The 27,311-nt window shown below is 44.3% G+C and overlaps 1 protein-coding gene across 2 annotated transcripts in view; it reads right to left on the reverse strand.

Annotated features, from left to right (window-relative positions):
• The window catches only part of DACH2 (dachshund family transcription factor 2), a 502,690-nt gene that overhangs the window by 198,971 nt on the left and 276,408 nt on the right, over positions 1-27,311 (reverse strand). The window contains exon 3 of one of the 2 annotated variants that reach the window (XM_084814013.1): positions 19,418-19,489. The exons of the other annotated variant lie outside the window; for it this stretch is intronic. Coding sequence (XP_084670139.1) covers positions 19,418-19,489 — 72 coding nt within the window. The remainder of the gene's footprint in view (positions 1-19,417; positions 19,490-27,311) is intronic. 2 annotated transcript variants of the gene reach the window in all.

The following is a 27,311-nucleotide window of genomic DNA, read 5'->3' on the forward strand; positions in this document are numbered from 1 at the left end:
CTAGTCCCCACTCGGCCATGCAGCTCACTGGATGACTTTGGGCCAGTCACTGACTCTCAGCCCAACCTACCTCACAGGTTTGTTGTGAGGATAAAATGTGCGGGTAAAATGAAGGAGGAGGACCATGGAAGCCACCTTGCTTTCCTTGCAAGAGGGAAAATGGTGGGATATAAATGGAATAATAAATCAATCAATAAAGTAAATAAACCTTGGGCTGACTGTGGGCTTTGTGGGGAGCCCAGGGGGCTTACATTGGTGGTAGCAGTGGCAATCCCACCCCTTTCAATTGTCTGGAACTTGAGTAGACATCAGACATATGTGTGTGGGGGGGGGAGTGGCCACCACCACAAAAATATTACCCACTCTCTGACAATGCCACACAAGTTGAGTTGACTTCCACTGCATTGTGTGGGGAAAAATGGCTCCCATGTTTTCGTGGTGGTGACCATTTCCCACCCAGAACGCAGTGGTAGGTGAGTTGTCTTTCAGGGCATTATAGAAAACAAAAATGGCAGCCTGTTGATGCCAGACTGCTTGGAACCCTTGTGAAAAGGAGGGTATTTCAGAAGGCAAGACACAGCTTATCGACTGTCCAGTCCAGTAAGGCAGAGTTTGACACCCCTCTCCACTGAAACCAATAAGAGTTTAAAGTTTCTAAGCCTAGCTGGACTGCACCCTTATTTTCTAAATATAACATTGCACAAAGTAATCTCATCATGTGGGTCTCCTATTGAAAACAGACACAAGATGTGCCTCTTTGCTCATTCTACTTCAACATTTATTCTCCAAATAAAAGTGATTCTCCACGTTAAAAGCGATTCAACATCAAATGGGGCCTAATGACTTGCCAAATTGTATTTCAATCAAAGCCATTGTTTAGGTTATAAGAAGTCTTCTCAGCCAGTGCATTTGAAAGCAATTAGCAGTTTCTTTTAATCTATGTAATTTTTTTTTTTTTAGTTGGAAAGCCAATTATTTAATTGAAAATTTATATGAGGGGTTGGGAGGGAGGCGGGAAATTACTCCCAGGCTTGGAGTCTTTTATTTCACAGAGCTGGCTTCGGAAACTTTTAAAGGTGTTCATGTTATGGTGGTCAGGACTGCTTGTAGTGGGGAAACACAACCTTTATTAACAGTGACGTTAGGTGGTTCCACAAGAATAGATATAGACAACTTAATTTCATGCGCTTTATCTGGTCACATTTTACCCACAGCGCAGGTAAACATTGTGTGAGTTAATTGCTTCAACTTGCCTCCTTGGGTTGAAAAAGACAAAATCAGAAAATATGGAATACCATTGGCTTAGTGTGAAGTTTTAGGGAATGTCCAAGGGTGCTATCCTATATATGTTTGGACAGAAAAAAGTCCTACACCTTCCAGCATTCTCTTCATTCATGTTTTTGTTGTTATTTTTTAAAAGTGGGTCCTGGGATTTCTTATTGATGATTGCAAAATTGTTTAGGGTGTGTTTAGGGTCCATATGCAAATCATTTTATATTATGTACAAAATTGTGTTTTTATTTTTGTAAACCGCTCAGAGAGCTTTGGCTATCGGGCAGCATAGAAATGCAATAAATGACATGTAAATGAAATAAAGGAAAATGAAATTATGATCTTGTTGACAATATTGATGTAATATAGAAGTCCAATATTGTGGGGGAAGGAAAGTGTGGGTGCAAAAACTGGCATTCCAGTGGAATGTTTAGGACTTCCTGCAACCTTCGTTTGTAAGAACATGGGTCCACCTTTAGAACAGAGTATTCATACTGAAATTGCAGAGGAAGCCACTATGGATCCATCTATCACTCAAGGGAAGCCCTATGTGTCACCTGTTCATGCCAGAACCTGAAGTCCTCGATGGCATATTTCCTAGGGATGCCACATACATATGTATACAGGGATGGATCCGGGCTTCATAGAATCATAGAATAGTAGGGTTGGAAGGGGCCTACAAGGCCATCGAGTCCAACCCCCTGCTCAATGCAGGAATCCAAGTCAGAGCATCCCTGACAGATGGCTGTCCGGCCTCATCTTGAACGCCACCAGTGTGGGAGAGCCCACCACCTCCCCAGGTAATTGGTTCCATTGTCGTATTACTCTAACAGTCAGGAAGTTTTTCCTGATGTTCAACCGGAATCTGGCTTCCTGTAACTTGAGCCCATTATTCCGTGTCCTCCACTCTGGGATGATCAAGAAGAGATCCTGGCCTTCCTCTCTGTGACAACCTTTCAAGGACTTGAACAGCCCTATCATATCTCCCCTCAGTCTTCTCTTCTCAAGGCTAAACATGCCCATTTCTTTCAGTCTCTCTTCATGGGGCTTTGTTTCCAGTCCCCTGATCATCTTTGTTGCCCTCCTCTGAACCCTCTCCAGTTTGTCTGCATCCTTCTTAAAGTGTGGTGCCCAGAACTGGACACAGTACTCCAGATGAGGCCTAACCAGTGCTGAGTAGAGGGGAACTAGTACTTCCTGGGATTTGGAAGCTATGCTTCTATTAATGCAGCCCAAAATAGCATTTGCCTTTTTTGCAGCCACATCACATGGTTGGCTCATATTCAGCTTGTGATCAACATCAATTCCAATATCCTTCTCGCTTGTAGTGTGGTTGAGCCAAGTATCCCCCATCTTGTAACTGTGCATTTGGTTTCTTTTTCCTAGGTGCAGAACTTGGCATTTATCCCTATTCAATGTCATTCTGTTGTTTTCTACCCAGCGCTCCAGTCTATTCAGATCACTTTGAATTTTGTTTCTGTCTTCCAAAGTATTAGCTATCCCACCCAATGTTGTGTCATCTGCAAATTTGATCAGCATTCCCTGCACCCCCTCCTCCAAGTCATTAATACAAAAGTTGAAGAGCACTGGGCCCAGGACTGAGCCCTGCGGTACCCCACTCGTTACCTCTCCCCAGCTTGAGAAGGTCCCATTGAGAAGCACTCTTTGAGTCCGATTCTGTAGCCAACTGTGGATCCACCGGATCGCTGTTTCATCTAGCCCACTTTGAGCTAGTTTGCTCATCAGGATATCATGGGGCACTTTGTCGAAAGCTTTGCTGAAGTCGAGGTAAGGCTCTCTGTAATATGCTGCCCCCCATGTTTGTCCCTCACAACCTCAGACACAGATTTACTTGATAGCCTTAGTGGGCAGAAGGGAAGCGATACTTTAAAATTTCCCACAATGCCACACAGAGTGCCTGATGTAATGTCACTCTGGAACACTGTGGGAAATGTAAAATGTCAGCTTCTCAGACCTTACCACTTGGTCCGTGTGTGTGTGTGTGGGGGGGTCAGGGCAGGTGTCAGCACCATTGGACCATGCTGGGTCCTGGGCTCAGGAAGTTACTGGGTGGTGTCTGGTGCTCACAGTGGGGCATGGCTCAGTGGTAGAGCACCTACTTTGCATGAAGAAGGACCCCAGTTTGATCCCTGACACCTCCAGGTATGGCTGGGAGAAGGGATGTATAAGAAATTTGTTTCAGTTCCAGGAGTTCTCCAGTTTGCACCTTCCAGACTGAACACAGACTTGGATGCAATCTGCAGTTCAAAGTCAGTACATTACCAAGTTTGCAATGTGATCCACAGACAAAAAATAAATGCATCTGATGGCATGTGTACATTTGGAAAAAATGTGCATGAAAAAAGGTGTACTTTTGAAAAATGCATGCACATACGCTTTAATCAATGGGAGAAAAAAATGTACATTTCAAAGACGCACGCAATTGATGTGTACGTTTCGAAAAATAACACATGAAAACATGCACTGAAAAATACGCATGAAATACAAAAAGCTTGCAATCTGATACAGACTTGAGTTGGAACAAGCTTAAAGATGGAATTCAGAGAATTTTGGCCAGCTCAAATTTTGCCAATTTGCACATCCCGAGCTGGGAGGAAAGAAACACACACACCTGCCTTAAACTAGGAATGTATGGATTTTGTAAAACCTGTTCCATCTGTGTTTCATGGATTGTCAGGTTCCTTTTGTTCTGTCATCTGCTCATTGATGGAATTGGATTTTTCCCAATTTCCTAAATTTGCACAAATCTACATTTATGCAAATTAACATGAACAAAAATGCACAAATCTCCCCAAATGTGCAAATCTCCCCCAAATGTGCAAATCCCCCTCCAAAATGAGCATTTTTTTGGGGGGAAATGCACGTTTTCAGCTGGGTTTTTTTACCTATTTCTCTAAATTTGTATAAAACTCCAGAAAGTTAAAAAGAAAAATAAAAAAAAGGATGGTGAGCAACTCCGTGGAATCTGTGAGACTCAGGAAAGGGAGGTCCCATGCAGAATGCACAGGTCAGATTCATAGAAATCCAAACTCATTTGATTTCTTTGGAGATTTCTCTGCCATCCCTACCTTATACCCTTTAGAATCCGGCCCCCCGGAGTCCGTGGTGGAACGGACTGCTCCCCACGGCCACCCCATTCTGGGTCCGTCCACTGCCGTCTGCAGCCATCCACTGCCAAGCTGCGGATGCAAATGGTGTCCAGCGTAGCAGATGCCATTTGCGTCCCTGCCCTTGGCCGTGATAGACTACGTAAATATTTACGTAGCCTATCACGGCAAACAGCAGGGACACAAATGGCATAGCAGATGCCATTTGCGTCCCTGCTCTTTTCATGATTGGCTACGTAAATTTGCATGGCAGTGGATGGAAGTCCGGCTGCGGACGGGCCTGGTTTGCGGCTCCACAGACTTGGCACAGAACAGAGCCAGCCGGGAAGGATTCCGAGGGGAGGGACGGATCGCCTCCCCCCCCTCCAGCAGATGCCCTGGACCGGACGGGTGAGTGAGGTTCGTACATAGGGAGCCTCTGGCAGGCGGTATGGTAAATAATGAGCTAGATGGGCCAATGCTATAAGCTTCCTGTGTGCACAGATGTACATGTGTGTGGCAAGTCTGCTCAATTTGTAACCCACCAAGCCATCCGCCACCCATGTATCCTGGCCCACCAGGGGCTTGCTCAGTTTCACTGCCTGCCTGGCTCAGACGGCAAAACCAGGGCAGCAATCAAACACCTTACAGGCTGCAACACACAACCGCACAGCTGCCTTCAGTTTGGCAAGGTCACATGTTATAGGGAGGGCCCCATAGAAGGCCCCAGGTTCAATCCCCGGCATCTCCAGGTAGGGCCAGAAAAAAAATGTGTCTGAAACCCCGGAGAGCCGCTGCTGCCCGTCAGTGCTGACAATACTGGCAGGACTAATAGTGTAACCGAGTACAAGGCAGCCTCCAATGTTCCTACGCGAGCCTAATATAGATGGTACAGCCACACAAATGGGACAACCTAAAATCCAAAAGGACAGACGCGTTGCCAATGTAAGTCCATTGCTCTGGGCCAGGAACCTGGGTAGAATTCCTCCAGCAATTCTGGCACATTGCTAGCAGTGCAACCCTCTATATGTCTACTGGGAAGTAAGCTCCATCAAGTTCAATGGGGCTTACCTCTAGGCAAGGGTGTATAGGATGGAAGCCTAAGTCTGATCTCTGACGTGTTAAAAAAAAAAATTGCTCTTTGATAGAAACCATTCATTATTATCTTTCTGAAAATTAAAAAGAAAATCCATGAGAGAACCAGGAGATTTCTCCAGGACATTCATGATGCAAACAAATATTTAAAGCCATTTCAAGGAATATCAACAACACTTAACCCTTGTTAACATCTAAGCGGATAGGATAATGCCACACACCACTTACTTATACAATTGGTGTCAAAATGATGCAATACGCAAAATATCATTTTAAATTATGATTAAGGCCTTCGAGGGTGCCCATGTTCACACTAAACCCACTTATCTTAAATATTGTAATTTCCGTCATGGGCAAGGGCCGTAAGAGTGGGGAAGAGAAAGGCGGTAAGAGAATACAATGCAGCCAAGTCTAATTGATAGATATCTGTGATAGGAATGGATGGAAATACTTTGGATACATTAAGGGCAGTCAGATGCTAATAGCATTGAACAAAAGCAAGCTCAAACAAAAGCAAACTCCAGCTACGTTTATTGAATGACTACAAATGTACCAGTGACAGGAGGATTAAAAAACATTACTTACCATGGACTACTGATCTGTTTTTTGGACGTCTATCCCAGCCTTATCTCAAAGGCTCAGGGACAGGGACAATAATATCTATAACAATGAGGAAAAACTCACAAATCAGGCTTGCGATCAGCCACTTGCTTGACATATTACAAGCATGAGTGCTACAGGGTTGCCACACAGTATGTTCTCTTTGACTAGGGAAGTTCTAAAGCAGGACTGGGGAACTGTTTTTCTATCAAGGCCTCATTTCTTCAGGGGTAATATATTGGGGGCAGCATGTTGGTGGTGGGTGGGGTTGGAGGCTAAAGTGGGTAGAGGCACCCCTTCTCTCCCTCTCTCCCCCCACCCCTCTAGGCGTAATTAGGAAAGGAATTGACAATAAAACTGCCAAAACCATATTGCCCTTATAAAAATTGATGGTGCGACCACATACTGTGTACAGTTCTGGTCACCACACAGAAAAAAGGGATACTGTAGAGTCGGAAAAAGTGCAGAAAAGGGATCAAGGGGTTGGAGCAACCCCCCTGTAAGGAAAGGTTACAACATCTGGGATTTTTTAGCTTAGAAAAAGGGCAAGTAAGGGGAGATATGATTGAGGTGTACAAAATTATACAAAGTGTGGAGAATGAGAATAAGGAAACATTTTTCTCCCTCTCTCATCATACTAGAATCCAGGGTCATCCTATGAAGCTGGCTGGTGGGAGATTTAGGACAGATAAAAGGAAGGACTTCTTCACACAACACATAGTTAAACGAATTCATTTCCACAACATGTACTGATGGCCAGCAATTTGGATGGCTTTAAAAGGGGACTGGACAAATTCATAGAGGATAAGGCTATCAATGGATACTAGTCCTGATGGCTCTATGCTGCCTCCAGGATCTGAGGCACTATGCCTATGTACACCAGTTAGTGGGGAACATGGGTGGGAGGGTGCTGCTACACTCATGTCCTGCTTGTGAGTTTCCCGTGGGCAGCTAGCTGGCCACTGTGTGAACAGAATGCTGGACTGGATGGACCCTTGGTCTGATCCAGCAGGGCTCTTCTTACGTTCTATCTCTCGCTTCCTCTTTGGCCCTCTCCACCTAGCAGACTCCTGGGGGAAGGACAAATTGCTCTGGCCAGACATCTGAACTGCCTGCTAGCAGAGGGCTTTGAAATCAGGCCGAGGGCCAGGTGAAATTGGACAGAAGGCCACATGTGGCTGGCGGGCCGTAGGTCGCCAACCCCTGTAAAGGCATGGAAACAGCAGCATCTAAGGTGCCGTGCTCCTTACCAGACTTCCAATATCATGTTTCAAAACAAACTCAGAGGATTTCCTGTATTTATTTGTATTCCACTTGTCCTTTTGTTGTTCAGTCGTTCAGTCGTGTCCGACTCTTCGTGACCCCATGGACCATAGTACGCCAGGCCTTCCTGTCCTGCGCACTCTCCCGGAGCATGCTCAAGTTCATATTCATTGCATTGGTGATGCTATCTAGCCATGTCCTTACCCAAAGACAAACCCAGTGGGTCTCAGACGTTAAATTCCATAAGAACATAATACAGGTAAATACACGTTCGGAAATAGAAATCAACACAAACCATAACAAAATAAGTCATGACCATTCCATTCCACAGCAGCAAGGACAACAGACTGCCATGATTAATCAACCGCACCACGAACTATAAGGTTAAAATCTAAACGTGGAAGCTGATCAAGTGAAGGCTTGATCAGCTTGATTTGGCCAACCTCTACACAGACAGAATGTCATGGTATGATGACCCATCCTTGGGAAGAGCACTGAAAAGGATCTACCAAGTTTCATTGGACCAAACATGAAGACAGAGGTTCGCATAAAACTTGCATATGCTAATTTATGTGTGTCAATGCAAGTTTAGAAATCATTACTGTAATTTCAACAGAAAGACAATAAATTTCACTGTAGCTGGGAAGACGGTGACCATTTTTCCTTCACCTTTTGATGCTCTGGTGCTAACCATTGATGGGCAACTTCAAGGCCCCTGTTCTCCCTTCTTATGATTCTTTATCTTTAAACTGGGACTGGACAGCCCTTCAGAGAGAGAAGGGGTAGGGAACATGTGGCCCTCCAGATGTTGTTGGGCAGCAACTCCTATCAGTCTTAGCAAGCATAGCCAGTGGGAATTGCAGTCCAAAAACCTCTGGAGGGCCACACGTTTCTCATCCCTAACATAGAGGATGCCTGCAGATAGATAACTGTGAAGGTTTGAGGCCTACACAGGCAATGGGGGAAAAAGGTCATGCTTAGAGGCTCAGAGTTTTCTGTTGGGAGTGGGTAACCCTGAGTGGAGTAGTTTCAGTTCTCCAGATAAGTTTCATTTCTTCAGGCTCAAAGCAGTACTTTTGGTTTTGAGGGAGGAGCATATATAAAGAGAGCAAGAAAGCCAGTAAGAATCAGAAAAAACAGGCTAAAGCCAGAGCCAGAGCAAGAGGGAGTCAGGAAGCACGGCCTGATGTGAGAGCAGAGTCAGAAGACCAGAACAGGAAGGAGCAGCCTAGAAAAGTCAAAGGACAGCTAGGGTAAAGGAACTTGCATTTTGAAAATTTTATTTTCTTTTAATGCCTTTTGTATCACTCAGCTCTAATGTGTAAATACCTTTAGTTGTAATTTGTTTGCTTTAAATCTACTGTTGTGGTTAAACCCTGCATCTAGAGTGTCAGTCACCCCACATCTACAGCCTAAATAAACCCCACGTTACTGGGAAGAGGAAGTTTAAAAGAAGGAAGGCGGGACTCTTAAGGAGGCAAGAGATCCTTCAGGAGTTGCTCATGGGGGTCCAGGTCATAAGTGGAACCTTGACAAGGATCTTCCTCTGTAAAGTAGGACACATGGGCATCCTGTTGTCAATAGCATCTGGAGGAAGGCCTTGGACATGGAATGGAGCATTTTTGCAGCAGCAAACTGAAGGAAGCAGGGAAATGCATTATCCCCTCCACCCCCCAAAAGACAAAAGAGGATACCAATGTGCGTAAAATTTGCACATGCTAGTTTTTATGTATAGATGCAAAGTTAGAAATAATTACTATAATTTAAATAGAAATGCAGTATATCCCACTGTAGTGTGGAAAACCATGACCATGGATCCTGCTGTCATGTTCCTTTGGCCTCCTCCTTCCTCATGCACACACAGAAGAAGAGAGACTTCAGTCTCACATCTTTAGTTCACTATCAACAGGTTCATTACAGATGCAAATTCCCAAAGACTCTCAGACTACAAAGGAATAACAGCAGGGAATCCAAATGGGAGCTACGATGTTGCTAGCAGTTTGATCAGGGACTTGCTGGCTAGAATAACTTAGGGAGGGAAGCCCCTCCCATCCAGTGATGCTCCCCTATGTCGACCCTCACGCATCGCCAACCGGGTCGACTGCCTGAGCTCCACCTCTAACTTTTCCCTCTTCGCTCTGCACTGTAGTCTAGCCTCTCTCAGGTCACGCCCCACACTCTCCTCCTCCTCCTCCTGGATTCTCATGGAGGAGCGGGAGTGGGCTTCAGGCCCAGCCATCTGGGTGCTAGTATCCTAAGAAGTATGCCTCTCCATATCTGAACTGGCTGAGGAAGATGCTTCCCCCGGTTCTGGCAGTTCCCCTTCTGAATCTGAACTGCTATCTCCATATGCTCAGAATCAATCCTGACACCTGCATGGCTGGCAGCTCAATCTACTGTGCAGCTGCTAACTGTTGATGGGTAATCGTTCTTATGGTTATTTTAAAACTGTAATTGGACAGGATAGTCCTTCAAATAAAGGACTGTCCTTTGTAAAAGAGGACGCATGGGCATTACACGAGGCTCTGTTTAAGGTCAGCATCAGCCAGGCAAGTTCATATGAAGGTAGGTAGTTCTTAAGGTATCCTGGTTCTAGGCCATTAAGAACCAGCTTGAAAGATTGTTCTTGCATATAGTTCATTCCCTCTTGCTTGGTTTCTGGATGATAAATTGAGGAGATAGCAAAGGAGATCCAAAACCGTACCATAAATGGAAATCAACACTGGGGGAAAATACTTTTAAAAGATTTCAGAGTGCATCTTCAACTGTAGGTATTATGGTGCTATCCTATAATGATGATGATGATGATGATATACCGCTGACTTTCATTGACAACATGGCCATAGGACAAGGCTAATTATTGCTGGCACCAGAAACAGCTTGTGGCTTTATATTACATTGAGGTAAATTACACTGGAATTAGAGTGGATTACTTTTATCAAATAGGGAATAAGCTGTTAATTAACTCCCTGCTGTAGCAATCTCTTTCAGAGCTTGCAACTGTTATTAGCTCTAGATTAAACTGTTGAATTAATTTCCCACTTACTTACTATTTCAAGCGTTTTTTTTTTAATTTACCTGGCAGCAGCTTTAATGGGAAATTGTATTAGCAAGCATAAATTGTTGTTGTTTCCCCCCCTCCCCCTTTTCCTTTCAGTTTGGGAGGGTAAACAGTTTGTGATAATGTTTATGAAGTCATTTTGTTTGATATATATATATATATATTTGCACTTTTAATTAGCACTTGGTTGTTGGAGTATTAGGTCTGAGACTACATTATGGTTTTCGGAGAAAAAACACACACAGGTAATCCTCACATTTAGAATGGTTTGCAAATAGAAAAGGGATGTTGATGAAGCATTGGCTGGTGTTGGGGTGGGCTATATTGGGAAAGAAATACGAGATCGCAATTTCTTGTTCAAATTTTAAAGTAGACCTAAGGAGCCTGAAAGCCAAAGATCTGTTTAAGTGAGGGGTGCAGGACTAGAATGCAAGCCGGGAGATCTTTTCCGAAACAGAATTTAACCCTTGAGCTGAAAAAGATTTAACACCCCTGGTTTACAGTGCCAGACTAAGACTCAATTCAAATCGGCCAAGAAACCCACTTTGAAATGGAATTTGGCCTTCGGGCTGATAAGAGTTTCAATCAACATGCCCCATTTAAAACAATACATGATCATTCAGCCATATAAACTCTACTCAAGGATAGCCCTACCGTGAGGTAAAGGGGACAGGTGTCTCAAGGCCAGCCCTACCATGAGGTAAAGTGGGGCAGCTGTCTCGGGCAGCTGATCCTTGGTGGTGAGGGGGGCAGAGGAAGTGGTTCTCCAACCATTCCTCTTGAGTGCCTTGAGGACAGAGCTGTGTGCATGAAACAACTTGTCCTGAGCCCCCTAAACTACCCTGCTACCACTAGTTATGGAGAAATACACTGTCCCATTGCTAGTGTTGAATACAGATGTGAAGGCCCCCTGGAAGGGGGCACAGAAAAAATGGGGGAAAAACAAATGGGGGAGGAATCCCCTCTACTTTCCCCACAAATCTGTGGGAAAAAACAGGAAAAATCTCCCCCCACCCCCGGCTTCAGGATTTCCCTTTTTTTTCTGTCCCCCGCCCCCAGGCCTTCATATTTCTAGCATCAAAGTAAGATCCAGCAGCTGTCAGTGGACTACCACATACTTTGCCTCAGATAGCCAAATGTCTTGTGCCAGCCCTGACTCTACTTCTTTAGTCTTCCTGAGCCGGGACTGGGCACTGACAAGTACCTGGTGCGGTCTGGAAAACAGCATGGGTCCCCCATTGTTGGCAGCCTTTAGTAGCCAAGAGAAAAATGGTAGTCACTTCCCCACATCCCTGCTTACCTGTTTTGGCCACTGCAGAGCCGATGAACTCTACGTGCCTTGGCTGAGCAGTAGCCAAAGAAGTCCTTGCCTCCCTTTCCCACAGCAAAGGGAGGCACCAAGTTTGCCTATCTGTGGCCACCACTCATCTGAGCTGCATGGTGGCCAAGGAAGCTTCCTGCCACCCTTTCTTGCTCTGGAGCACGAAAATGTGGCAAAGGTGCTCACTGGCTTGTCCCCAAGCTACCAAGGGGGTCTGATTACCTTGGCAATGTAGTTCAGAATTCCTCACAAACCTCGACATCAGGGATGTCGGAGGAATCCGTCTGGTGCCTGGAGCTCCCTGAGCTTTCATCAGCTTGGTTCCCCAGACTCCGGCTCATTTCCTGCAAGCTGGCCTGACTCGACCGGCATCGTGTCGGTCCAAATTGCGGATTTCCTGTTTTTTCGTAAACAGAAAGTTGCACAAACTGCAACCGCAGTTTGCGTGATTTGTGACAATTCCAGCCGCAATTTGTGAAAATTCCAGCCGCAATTTGTGAAAATTCCAGCCTTAATTTGCTTAATTTGTGCCAACTGTGGCTGTAATTTGCATAGTTGGTGCAAATTACAGCCACAATTTGTGTAAATTATGCAAATTGTGGCTACAAAATGTGCAACTTTCTAGTTATGAAAAAAGGCCAAAAAACTAGTTCCTGGATTTTGGGAAAAACTGCAGCTCAGGCGGGAATCTGTTGGGCCAAAATAGGGCTGGATTTGCAAACCATGGACATCGCTACTGGGTATGGGGGAGAGGGGCGGTGATCATACTACAGTGGCAGGATGATCTCCATTCACTACTGCAATGCCAATGCTTTAGGACAGGTGGTGGCATAGGATTGGCTTTCTGAGATTCCCAGAAGCTTCTAGGTTGTAGTGCTGATGTCTTGGCTTGAACAGCCTGCAGATCCTGTTTTTGACCATTGGCCCCAGTGATGTAAGAAAGTAACAGGCAATCAATGCCTGGTTTTCTGGTCCAAGCCCCATGGTTCTTGGCATCTGTGGCTCCTCGCTTGTCAACTCTTCCAACATTTTGCTAAGAGCCAGGAATCATTCACAAGCCTGCTTAATAAATGAATCACTGAGACATCCCCTGCAGGTGACAGAGATGGACAACCTTAATATAACTCCAAGAAAGGACTGGGTACAGCAGGGATTTTAGTACTGGATGGTTACTTTTCATCAAATTTTGAAATATTTATTACAGGCATAATACCTTTGATTATAATCTCTTTAATGTCTTCTAAAATATTTAGATCCCAGCAATTTTTCAACTGTTTTGGGTTCAAATTTAAAACATTTCTTTTTGTAGCTTTTTCAGTGTATTGCTTGGTTATTAAATTCAACACACTGGGCTGGATCCAGACTAAGTTGGTTGCTCTTAGTTGCCATTGAAATCAGTGCATCAGTTCCTTTAGCTGCCTTGAGTGCCATTTTCTTGATAGAAAGGTGGGTACAAATCAAATCAATAAATATGCAAGTCATGATGACTAACTTTAAGCACTGATTTCAAATGAAGCCAAGTACAATTAAGAGATTAGCTAACCTTTTCTGTACAAACATGCTACCTTCGACCTGCTGGTCTGTCTGTCTTTCTTTCTTTCTTTCTTTCTTTCTTTCTTTCTTTCTTTCTTTCATTCATTCATTTCTATACCGCCCAATAGCTGAAGCTCTCTGGGCGGTTCACAAAAATTAAAACCAAACAACACACAATAAAACAATTTAAAATATATAAAACATTAAAACCACAATACAACAATACAACCACAATAAAACCTAGCAGCAGTGCAGGAGTTTAAAATACAGATTTAAAACAGCAAAGCTAAAAATTTAGAAAGCTAAAATGCTAAAATGCCTGGGAAAATAAAAAGGTCTTCACCTGGCGCCGAAAGGAATACAATGTAGGTGCCAGGCGAACCTCACTAGGGAGCTCATTCCAGAGCTCTTTTCACAAGCCTCAGGAATAGGGATGTATGAACATTTTATCTGCTCTCACAAAAAAAGTCAAGCATGCCCTGTTCGCAAGGTCGAATGTGAGAACGAGGAGAACACATTTGCTGAAAATGTTTGCAAATTCTCGAACGTGTGCTCGCAGTTGAAAATTGTGCAAATTTCAGAGAAACAGGCATTCAAAATCACACTTTTTTAAAAAAAAATGCACAATTTCACACTTTCATCTATGCAGGAAAGTCACACAACTTTGAAAAGTACTCAGATGTTTGCACAATTTTCCCATTCGATTTTGTGCAATGTTCCCATTAGCAGACATGGAATAATGCTTGCAGAAATTGAAGGAGAGGGGGGCATTAAGTTGCTGTTCAGATAATTTGGGTGAATGCAAACATAGTTTGTTTGCCCATCCCTACTCAGGAAAGTACCTAACTAGTCAAGATAACCAGAGGATCTGACACAGCATGCAATTACCTGCCTCTATACACACACAGTTCAGCTTTGGAGCAGAGAGACCCACTAGCTTGGAGAAAAGGGGCTGCAAATGGATACAGATATTAACGCTTTGATTCTGTAGTTTTGGAGAACACAAATTGTTCAAATATGATGTAGATATTCAGATCCAGACCAGTGTAGTGTTTAGAGAGTCGAACTAGGACTGGAGAGACCCTGGTTCAAATCCCCACTCAGCCAAGAAGTTCACTGAGGGATCCTCATTCATTCATTAATTCATTAATTATATTTATTTATATCCCGCCTTTTTCCCAATACTAGGACTCAAGGTGGCCTTACAACGTTAAAACTGCTACAATTAAAACCTATAAATAGAAATATAAATACAACTGTACAAAAGTTAAAAATATAATTAAATCATCAATATTAAAATTGTAAAAATATTAAAACGTTAAAAGACAACCAGAACAACAAAAATGGTATCCATACATCACATTTTCACAGGTCCAGACTAGTTATCCCCAAAGGCCTGCTGGAACAAAAAAGTTTTTGCATGATGCCTACGAAAATATATCAAGGAGGGTGCCACTCTTGCCTCCCTGGGAAGGGAGTTCCAGAGCCTTGGGGCAGCCACCAAGAAGGCCCTCTCCCACATTCCCACCAGGCATGCCTGTGATGATGGCAGGATGGCGAGAAGGGCTCCCCCTGAAGATCTCAGGGCATGAGTAGGCTCATAAGGGAGAATACAGTCTTTCAGATAACCTGGACCCAAGCCGTATAGGGCTTTATAGGATATAACCAGCACTTTGAATTGTGCCCGGAAACAGACTGGGAGCCAGTGAAGCTGTTTTAACAGGGGAGTTGTATGCTCCCTGTAACCAGCCCCAGTCCTTGAACCAATTACTGTCTCTTACCTGACAGGGTAACCCACCTGACAGGGTTATTGTGATGATAATTGTGTGTGTGTGTGTGTGTGGGGGAGAGCCATTTACTTCAAAGAGTACATGAATAGATATGGCAGTGTTCATCCTCTCTAGATGTGGTCACACCTGGTGTATTTATTTATTATTTATGTATTAGTAATATTTATATAATGCTCAGTATAATAAAATATCTAAGCAGTTCCCACATAAATATTAAAAATCACATTTCAGGACACTATGAAAAACAATTTCAACTGCAGTAACAACACGGATCACATTTAAAATACACTGTGCACACGCCGAAGCTGTTAAAAAGCACTCCTAGCAACGTGAGGGCTCGAAGGAGGGCAAAAGTGCACACACAAACCCTGCTGCCAGTGTTCTCCATGCACTGCCCCTACCCTGCCCATTCTTGACTTTGCCACACTGAGCGGCCAGTTCCGAAGGGGGAGCCTAGTCAAGTTCGCCTGAACGCAAGTAGAACTCTCCACACGGTCGGGAACCCAGATAAGGCAAGATAACTTGAGTAAAGGCCCCTTTGGCCAGATATTGCTGCTCAATGTGGCAAGTTCGTGAACAAAGAAGACACCCTAACCCTGCAACCCCTTTTAACCTTCATGTGTGCAACCTCAGTGCCTGCACAGGACTCAGGAGGACATCCATGGTTGTATCCAGTAGGGTTGTCCCACCAATGGGAAGGAACCACCGGCAGAACAGATGTCCCCCAGCCCTCTATCTGCTCTGGAGGGGTGGGGGAAGGATGGGAGAAGCAGCGATACTCAAGTTTGCTGAGAACTCCACTTCATAGCTTGGTTCATTTGGCTCCCATTCTTGTTGGTGACCTGTTTTTCTTTCTGGCTGAATGGAAAAAGTGCACATTTTGAAAGGGAAAAGAGCACATTTTGGTGTGCATTTTTCAAAACTGTGGACTTTCCTCCCATCGACTAAGGCATGAAAATTTTCCCCAGTGTTGGGGGGGGGGGAATGGGCATTTTAAACTGCAAACGCAATCACAGGTTTGGGAATTTGCAAACTTTTTTTTCAAAAAAATATGCTCCCATCTGCAGTTGGGAATGTGAGCAAGTCAGATTCAAATGATTTGCAAACTGAAACAAAATTCTCTTACATCCCTAGTTGGGGGACCTTCTGGGGCATGTGTGGGGCTGCATGGGGAAGTAAGGATGGGGAAGTCCCGGTGCACAAATAGAAGTCTAGTGTTATGTGAGTGAACTTCTGCTCCCATGAGGGTTGGATCCATCTCTTAAGCTGCATAACTGGTCTTCTGGAGGGGGCAACCCCCATCTAAATCTAGTTGAAACCTCCACCCAGAGTAGTCAGTTTTCTTATCCACAATACCACAGTGTCGTTTGGAATAGAACAACCAATAATGAGAATGAAGCAAGCATAGCAACTCAGAACATCTCTAATGAAAACTTGATTATATATCCATAGAATCATAGAATAGTAGGGTTGGAAGGGCCATAAGACCATCGAGTCCAACCCCCTGCTCAATGCAGGAATCCAAGTCAGAGCATCCTTGACAGTTGGTTGTCCAGCCTCATCTTGAATGCCTCCAATGTGGGAGAGCCCACCACCTCCCTAGGTAATATATACCCCTTTTTATTAGCACTGGAGCTGTTTCCATAGATCACCCTAGAGAGACAAGCCTGGTTACCCACTCTTCCCTTAACTGCAGGGGGAAAGACGTTTACGATGAAATTTATTAAAATACAAACAATATACAAATGTACATTTAAAAAAAAATAAATTGGTGTTGTTTCAATTAATTTTAGTCTGTATTTTAGAAAGATTTAACTATTCATGCAAAGAAGAAGAAAAAAACAGAACTGAAATGTGTACGGAAAGTAGAATGTGCTGACACCCTACACAGCTTTACAGCCTTTTTAATAAAGTAATTTTAAAAATAATAGGTTTAACATAGCTTGAAAAAATAAAGAAAGAAAAGCCCAAAACTAATAGTTTTTCCCTCAAATTGCCCTTTTATTACATGGTTCCAATTAGCAATTTCTCCCCTTTCTCAAAGATACAAATTGCTCTTTTCTTTTCTCTGGAGGAAATTATGAGATGATAGAAATACTAAAAAGTCATCAACCGAATGCCAGACTTAACCTCAATTGAAAGCATACATCTCCATCCGTTCCCAGAATGAATTGTTTGTGTGAACAACACTGTGTATGTTCAACCTCCTGCAAAGTGCATGCACAAGATGTTTCTTGCCTGTGGTTGCACATAACATTCTACCCAAATCCATTAGCTCTCTACACAACGCTTAAGAATTGCAATGCAAACGATACGTGTTTTTAATCTGTGTATGGCCATGCTTGCTTTGAAGTCATTAAGGAAGAGGCTGTGGTATTACTTAAAGCATTTATGCTGTAACATGCAGAAAATTTCAGGTTACAGGTGCACAGATGACTTTACCCAGATGCTATGAGCCTACATCTGGAATCTAAACAATAGATGTGTTCTCGGTTTCTTTGTAGTGCAAATCTCATGAGTCAAGAGGAAAAGCTGAACTCATAAGTAATAGCACCACATGTGTTATGATGAAAGCCTAGCCAAAAGGTTCATGATACCGAAGCGGCCTTTCAAACAACAACAACAACCACCCAAAGGTGCTTGGCTCACAATCATGACCCAAAAATCTGTAGTCTCCGAAATCAGGTATGCATTCATCCCGCTCCAAAGAAGTTCACAGCAGGGATTGGGAATACATATACATCTGTCTGCAACGAATGGGAAATCCCTTGTGCAAGCAAGAGCTGTGGTTATGTTTCGAAGACCCATGGTACACAAGCAACACCTGCATCAGATGCTGTACCCCTTGAATTAAACAGCTGCCACTACATCTGTGGCCACCAACCTGTTTGAAAAGTTTCCGCATAGCAGAAAGTCCACCTTTTGAGTCTAAACAGCACACTTCTGGCTTTGGGCGCAAGAGATCCCAGACTGAATTTCTGCATGAGGCATTGCAGTGGGGGAAAGGGGAGGCAAACCTTTTAGGGAGGGTCATAGCTCGGCAGTCGGGCCCATGTTTTGCACCCAAAAGGTCTCCAATTCAGTCCCTGCTGTTTCCACATAGGCTTGGGGATTTCTGTCTGAAACCCCAGAGAGCCACTACCAGGCAGCGTAGAAAATACTGACCTAGATACCCTACTCAGTATAAGGCAGCTTCTACTGACCCGAAGGCAGCCTTCCCATCCAGATGTTTTGAAATATAACTCCCAGCCAGTGGAGGCTGGTGGCTCTGATTTCACTGGGGCTGTGCATCCATTTGGATTTCCAGTCAGAACCAGCCAGAACTCTAAAGGAGCTACCCAAGGTACTGTACTTGATCCCCAAAATAGGTACCAACCTTGGGTAGCTGCTTTAGAGTTCTGGCTGGGTCTGGCTGAAACCCAGAATGGATTCGCAGCCCCACCGAAATCAGAGCTACTGGCTTCCACTGCTCCCTGTGTTCCTAACCATTGGCCATGCTAGTTATGGCTGATGGGAAATGAAGTCCAAAATATGTGGAAGGCACCAGATTGGGGCAGGCTGCTCTGTGCCCTCTTGCTCCTGTCCAGGGGCGTCACCCCCACCACACATGCACTGCCTTTGCCACCTGTGCTGTACATACCTGTAAACCAGGGGCAGGCAACTTGTGGCCCTCCAGTGTTTCGACCTACAGCTCCCATCAACCCTCACCACTGGCTATGCTGGCTGGGGCTGATGGGAGTTGTAGGCCAAAGCATCTGCAGGGCCACAAGCTGCCCACCCTCACTGGAAACCTACCCTTAACATTAGCAGGGCATGATGGACGTCACAACAGATAAAATAGCTACGCTAGCAGCCATCCCTTAATCTTCAAGGATCTGCCCAGCACCTACTGTAGAACAGCCTAGTTCAATTAAGTCTGTTATCTACTCCTACACTCCATGGTAAGACCGTCACTTTGTGGCTTCCACATCAAGCACAGCAACTTCTTCCGTCTCTCCCCCTCCCCCCTCACACGTTTGACGAAGAGTTCTGGAGAATATGAAAGTTCGCTTGCTTTTCTGACATTTTGGTTGATCCTAAGAAAGGTATTTCCAAATTTTGGATTTTTTTTTTTCTAATGGAACAACACAGCTTCATGTTTGACTGTGTGTGTTTTAAATTAGTACATTAATGTATTGTATAAATAAATACTTCCTTTTATTCATCTCCAGCTGACTGTCAAATCAGTTTTACTGAAGCTTAACTGAAGTGGTGGTAAGTTTGAATAACACAAGGGTAAGAGACAGACATTCTATGCAGCAATATAAAAACACATGCGAAACAAAACAAATTTCAGATAAAATAAGTCACACAAGATATAAATTGGAGTAAACACCTTGTATTTGAAGAGTCTTGAGCTCTGCAAACTTTATGTGGGTTTCATCAGGGAAAAACAAAGTTCTTATATCTGGAACGAAAAACACTGTTAAAGGCATTTATATAGTATGGAACGGGAATACTGTATTTTTATTTATTGTTCTCTCTCTCTCTCTCTCTCTCTCTCTCTCTCAATCTCGCTAGAGCAGGAAGAGGTCGGCTTCTCAGATTTGGAAATTTCTAAAAGACCAACATTTGTTCATTCCAAGGTGGTTATAGACCCTTCCTACCCCTATGGCCCATGGCAGGAGCCCTCACAAATATCACATGATACAGCCCCTCCTGGAGCTGTACCATTTCAGAATGCAGGTGGAGGAAGATTAACTACTGAATGCTTTTCCAAGTCCTTGCAATTGGCTTTACATCTGGGGTACTAGGATCATTTCTCATTGGACACCCTGCCTTAAAGGCCTAGACTGGCTTTTGTTATCATCACTTAGATTTGCAGTACAGTTGTGCACAAAATTCTCACTTCTATTTGTGGGAAGGGAAGCTGGGAAGAGCATTAAACCAAGTTTTTCAAGGGGGAAGAAGAAATTCTCCAAAATGGGAATGTGGCTTTTCATTAGCAGTAGCAGTACAGTAGCACAGCTTGTTTCTTTCTCTGTTTCCCTTCCTTCCTTCCTTGCTCTCGCTCTCTCTCTCTCGCTGTTGCAAGTGGTGACAGCAACAACTCTCTTGGCAGACTGGCCACCATTTTGCATTCTCCATGGTACTCCAGACCTAGCATTGTGTCAGGGCATTGTATGCGTGTCTGGGGCGGGAGTGGAACGGAAGCTGCCACAAAAAATGGCAAATAATATTTTGGGGGAAATTCTGCATGGTGACCTTTTGCTGGGGGGTGGGGGTGGAGAGGCAGAGTTGAGAAAAAGAAAACAATCTCAGAAATGTTCTCAAGAATGCCATCTGAGAAATGTTGGCTCATCTCTAATTTGTACTGAAAAGGAACCAGACTTTTAAACAGGGAAATCTCATCACTTATTTCCATGAGCTCCCAATCTCAATTTTCTTACCTATACAGATCTATTATTCTCCACCCAACTTGTCTTTACTAGTCTTGGATTCAAAACAAAGACATCAAATTAAATGATACTATATTCCAAACATTGCAAAGCAAACAAACTGGGACAGCTAACTGATCCCCAAAACAAACTGCTGTAGTAACATATTGTTTAACCATCGGTCATAACAGAAAACAGTGCAGAAGTAAAATAGATGATATCAACAGGAATCCTTAAAACAAGCGACCACATATATATATGTCCATATAGGTTCACCATTGTTTTCCACTACAAGAGCAAAAAGGGCAACCTTCCCAATAATTGATCTCTCTTGTTTGACTGTACAAGAGCCTGCCTTATTTATTTATTTATTTATTTATTTATTTAAATTTGAGCAGAACTGAAAAGGAGAATGGAACAGAGAAACAAAGTTCACTGTTGCCTTTTGATAAACAGAACACTGAAATAACAAGGAACCGAGAATGTCCTCTGGAACACCCACATTGCAAATAGGATGTCTTTGATTGTAAGGCGCCATCCAAAACAGCATGGACCTTTTAATGCAGCCCTTAAAAAACCCTGAAGCCCACCTTCCAGAAAACACCTCAGATCCTAAGAGATGTTAAGGGTGCAGTCCTGTGCATGTTTAGACAGAAAAAAGTCCTACAGCTCCCAGCATGCCCCAGCCAGCCATGATGGCTGGGGCATGCTGGGAGCTGTATAACTTTTTTATGTCTAAACATGCATAGGATTTGCACCCTAACTTAAGGAAATAAAAGTTGCCATCTCTTCCTCCTGCCTGCAGCTGCTTGCAATCCCCGAAGGGCCTTCTGAACAATCTGGGAGGGTGAGTAGTGTGTGTGGGGGGGGGCAGGTGAGGAGGGGACGGGAAAATTTCCTTCAATGACTTCCTTAAGTTAACATCTCTTAGGATCCAAGCCACCAAACTGTGTAAAAACATGGAAATTGGGAGTGGGATCCTGAGCCCTGTTGTGCATAGTATCTGAAGCTAAGCTTCCAGAGTCAGTGCATGAGGAATACTCACTGTTAGGAACTGCCGCATCCTTTGGTGAGAAGCAGAAAGACCCATTGCCTCTGCTGTGTAGGGTTTGTTGGGTAATGTCCTCAAGACAAAGTTGTCTGCTCTGGATGTCTTTCAGTCTCTAAACCTGCTAGAAACAGAGCCGTAGGGACACCTCCATGCGGCTCCTACGCCAGGAGAGGGGAAGGCATGGCCCTTCAGGTCTTGCTGGACTACAATGCCCATCAGCCCTAGCTAGCATAGCCAATGGTGATGAATGATGGGCATTGTAGTCCAACAATATCCTTCTCCTCACAAGAAGGACATTGCAGTACCTGGTGCGCAACACAAGAGTCACAGCTCACACCTTTAGTAGGGATGTATGTTGCTGGGAAATCCAGTTCTTTTAGCTTGATGGAGTTCTGCGGCATGTATGGCTAGCTCTGCATCTGTGAGCCAAGCTGCGGGCTGATCCCTGAATTCCTTAACTTTTTTGTGCACTGTTTGGCAGAGGCTGTGGGGGAGGGGTTGCAATTTGCAAAGCAATTTGCACCAATTATGCTTGAACTTGGGCAAATTACGGCTGAATTTGAGCATATTGTGGCTGAATGTGCATAAATTACACAAATTGGGGCAAAATTTGCACGAATTGCAGAATGTTAAAAAAAGAGAGCAAAATTCCCAGAAAATCTGTGAACTGGCCTGACTCACTGTGTATTGAGTTCAGCACTGTAGCAGGAACCAAAACCCAGAGGGCCAAGCCTAGGAAAACCGATCAAACTCCACCCCCCGACACAAATGGATTTCTCCAACATGCCTAACCTTTAGAGACATAAGAATTCAAATTAACCCACCAACTACTCAAGACTGTTCACTCCTCTAAAGGCCTCCATGGAGATGACAAAAGGCACAAATCAAGACTATTCAGCACCACCATCACACACAAGGCTCTAAGCCAGAGCACCAGGCAAGGCTCCGGCAGTCATAACGCTTGAACATAATGATGCTGGAACATAATGACTAGATGGGTTTCAATTTTGTTCCAGAATTGAGATCTGAGCATTACATGACGAGCACTTCCTTTCCTGCTTTTCCACTACATAACCTCTAGGTGGCACTCTTGTATAGCAGAATAGCACAAACACACAAGAAGAAATCACACTATCTTTCGCTTCTACAAAATAATAACCACATTTCCCCTGTTCTAAAAAAATAATGGCCAAAAGCGCTCGACAGACACAGAAGCAAAACTGGAGGGTCACATCATCGTCTAAAGAACCCGTAAACACTGGTGAGTAGGGAATGATGAGCACACAATAAGTACTTCATGTAGAAAAACCCTTAGCCAGAGCACCTCCTAATGCCTCTGGGAGTTCACCAAGGTCCTGCCTAGCACTCCCTCTTATAGTGAATTCAGGTTATGAGTGTTGACAGGTCTGCAACCAAAATGGGGCCATTGAGAAACAAGAGAGGTGCATCAGCATACTTGAGGGAACCCAAAGATTTTCAGAAGGACAAAGAGCTTTAAACACACACACACACACCCTAAGGGGACAAAATACAGCCCAAAAAGGGCTGAGGCATGAAGGAATAGCAACTCCGGTTCCGGAGGCGCTGTGATTCCATTCAGGGCTTTAGTTACCACCAGCCAAAACTCTAATGTTAGCATCCAAGGTGCTAAACCCTATCCCCAAAATGGTAGCTCTGGGGCAAATCTATACCCATATATACCCTATATTGAATTTATTTATATTCAGTAGCATATCTATTCTATTGGCAATAGATATTTTCGAATAGAATTTATCCTCAAATTGGGAAAAAAGGGGCAATTCAGCTAAAGAACAAATGAAGCCTGTGGAGGGCTCCTCCCCTCACATCATGACCAGCACCCCACAGGCCCTAAGCATGGCTAGAACAAGATGGCCCCAATGTGGCCTATGATTGGAGCTGAATGGGCACCAGTATTGAGCAGCAACTGAATATAGATCTCCCCCATAAGCATAAGGCCCCTTCAGAAGTTATTCCTCCATGCATTCCAAAGGAGCAGGGCCACATCTGTCACTCCGCTGACTGCACCTTCATACACTGAGTGGGAAGGAAGGGGGGGAGGTTGGTTGGTCTGGCCAAACTCACTCAGAATCCTCCCCACAACAGGGCATCACTGTGCAAAGGTCAGGATGGAGCTGGAAGGGATGGAGATGGGGGGGCTAGTGCGTGCGTCATCGAGGGGGAGGGCTGGCCCCGTGCATGTCCATTTGCCTCTTCACTAGAGATGTGAAGGCTTGAGGAAAAGTAATTAAACCAAGAAAAAAGGAATTTCCTACCAACATTTCCAGGGGAGGAAGGAGGGAAATTAGTATTAGTATTTTCTGCCCTGGCTCCCTTTTTTCTGGGTTTTTCCACCCCCCCCCCCAGACATTCGAACTGAATGCCTAAAGGGGGCTAGAAAGTTTGGTGTTTGCGAGTGGAGAATCGTTTACACTCATGGATCCAGAACCCCTCCTCTCAAGGGAAGCTTCACAGTATTTTGGGGGGTGGGGAACAAAAACAAACCCAAATTACCTCTAGCTGGTCCACATCTGCCTCTTGCACAAGTCAGGTACACCGTAAAATTTCAATGATGCCTTTAAATTTGAATGGTTTCAAGCTGCTGTAAACTCCTGCAGCAATCAAAAATCATCTGCTGTGGGACCAAGGGGTATGTGAACACCACTCCATCACCTGATCTGATGTTAGATTTATTGGAGGGTAAATCATGTCATTTATGCATCAACTCACAGGAGGAAGGAGGGTGGTTGGAAGCAATCCCTGTGCAGTTAATTTAATAATAGACTGAAAATGCCGTAATTACTGTTTCAGGTGCACTGGCTCTTTCTGAGCAGTCATTGGCCCACGTCACCAGCCATAAGCTTTGCTTGTGAGGGGCCTGGGATTAACAAGTGTTTAGTTAAAAACAAAAAAACACCCTTCCAGAATATCTCAAGAAGTCGTTTAATGAGGAACAAAACCCTCTTTCACTGGGTTCTACTGCATTGTAGTTGAAACCCCATCAGTCGCCCACTACCCCATCAGTTGCCCACTTTGCTATACTCATCTCTTTAAAAAATGTAGGGTGCCAACCTACCGGGATTTTAATTGCCGCATTGGGGCAGGGGAGTTAAAAAAGAGGGGGAGAGTCTCATTTGGCCTACATGCAAGGGTGTTGAACCTCTTTCAGTCTGGAGGCAGAGTTCCATTTTAGAGAAGCTCTCAGAGGCCACAGTCCAATTGGCAGGAGTGAAGGCGAATGGGGACAGGCCAAAGGTGAAGGTCCGCGGCCAAAACTACCACAATCTTTTCATTTAAAGCTCTTACTGTGAGTAAACCTTAGTTGAGACATTTTGACATTTTAGAATGGGAGGGAAGGATTTAAACTCCTAAGCACAGGATTCTCTCCAGGCTTGAGTCCTGGCAGCGTTCAGCCCAAGGTGTCAAGGATGCCTCATCTTTCTCTGTCCCTTGGGTCTGACGTCTTCGCTATACCAACAACAGTGTCAGAACAGGTCCTCCATGATCCTTAGTTAACAGCAGATAGGTTCTTAAAAATGAGAATCTGTCTCCACCAGCAGTCATTCCATCTGGCTGCATCAGAAGGAGAGGTGAAACAGAGAGCTCCCGCCGCTGCTGCCGCCGCCGCCATCAGCCTGGCCACGGCCAAATGCCATTTGGCTCCTCCCCCTCCCAGAACTGTCTCCACCAGTACCTATTCCACCTACCTACATCACAGGGAGAGATGAATCATAGAATCATAGGGTTGGAAGGGGCCTACAAGACCATCAAGTCCAACCCCCTGCTCAGTGCAGGAAGCCTGATTCCCAGGCGGTCTCCGATCCAAGTACTAACCAGGGCTGACCCTGCTTAGCTTCCAAGATCAGATGAGATCAGGCACATCCAACCCTTTGCTCAGCAAGGCCCACTCTACCTGTTCACCTGGGACCAACTGCCCTTTGGCTCCTCCCCTCTCAGAACTTTTTCACCAGTAGCTGTTCCACCTGACTACACCATGGGGAGAAGTGAGGCGGCAAGGACCCCTCCATCAGCTCAATTGTGAGGCCATTGCCCTTTGGCTCATTCCCCCCCAGAACTGTCTCCATCAGAAAGCATTCCACTCTGGTTATTATTACAAGGATAGAACATCGTAGGAGACTTGGTACCCAAGTCTTTATTTGAGTTTATTTTCCTCTTCCCTCCCAATCCTTTTCTTTTTCTTTCCTGTCTATGAGATTGTATGCCTTGAGTGCACCAGCAAACAGGCAGTAAATAAATTGCCAATAAAATAAAAAAATAAAAAATGTAAAATCTATCTATCTAATCTATCTATCTAATCTATCTATCTAATCTATCTATCTAATCTATCTATCTAATCTATCCATCATCTGTAGTATATGAACATTATCAGTCACATCTCATCATCTTTTTTTATTCCATCCTTTTGCAACAAAATGAACCCCAACCAACCACCATGTTAAGATTATGTTCTGGCTATATAGGCCATCACTGGGTGGACATTTAATAAACTGGCAGCAACAAACCCTTTGATATTGCAGCACAGCCTCCCACGGAGGGTGTACATCTGAAATGATTCCAGGGTGCTGACTGATTCACATTTGCTGAACAGCTTAGCTGAAATAAGCATAAGTGAAAGAGTGCACATATACATACATGTACATACATCTCTCACACACATTATTTGCAGGCCTGATTTATAGGAAGTGGCAACTCTAACTGCCCGAGGCCTCAGCTTGGTTTTGCCACTTGATCATTTGACTGATTCACTTGAGTGGCCAGAAGAGGACATTTTCTGCCTGATTTCAGCGTACTCTCGTCACCTGCTCCACAATCGGCGAGGCCAAGTTGATTGCACTTGGCTGAGCGGCGAGGGTGTGCAATGCATCACGAAAGAGACCATGGCTGCATATGCGTGCAGAACTATTGAGATGTTAATGATAATGGAATGCGGCCCACTCCTTATTAGGTACGGCCTCTTGACTACGGTATGCACCCTCTGTATCTCGGATGCAATTGTGGCATTTGCTCTCTTAAGGCTGTTTTGGATGGTCACAGTCTGGAAGAACTGAGTGGGGAGGGGCATAACAGCCCTCCCGCCTACTCCCTTGCCCTGACAGAGCCGTTCACTCACTGGTATTCCAAAGAGTATTTTTAAAAAATCAGAATGACAGTAGAAACTCTACAGAGAACAAGTGTTCCATTTCATGAAGCCAGCAAAGCAAATAGGTCCAAATGACTTATGCAAGTGGTGAGAGAGGGTGGGGACAGAATGCTGGGCGGAATGGGAGACTCTGTAGACCATAAATTAATTAATAATATTAACTTTAATAACTAATTAATAAGTATGTCTTGACTTATGCAAGTGGTGAGAGGAGGTGGGGAAAGAATGCTCGGTGGAATGGGAGACTCTATATGCCATCCATTAATTCAGTCTGTCTATCCGTCTTGTCTATTCATTTATCTCTGAGGTCTCTAACGTGGTGCCCATGAATACCAATGTGCCTACAGATACCTCCCTTGGCACCCACCAGGCTCCTTGCCACCCCTGATTTTTATTTTACTTTTTAAGATTATTTTTAAATAAAGAAATAATAACTGGGAGACTGGCAATAACACTTCATTTTGCCTCTGGAGGGGCAAAATGAAGTGTTGCCCCTCCAGACCTATCTTGATTTGGGTTCAAAAGAGAGGTGTTGTGTTTTGGAGCTCTACCTTGGGCAAGTTCTTTTAGACTCACCAGTTTGCCTTCAGGGAAATGAGTGTTTTGTGATTGGCCATGCCCA

The sequence above is a fragment of the Heloderma suspectum genome, chromosome 9 (genome assembly GCF_057233095.1).
Source record: "Heloderma suspectum isolate Gila_16-S chromosome 9, 16-S_ref, whole genome shotgun sequence".
Lineage (NCBI taxonomy): Eukaryota > Metazoa > Chordata > Lepidosauria > Squamata > Helodermatidae > Heloderma > Heloderma suspectum.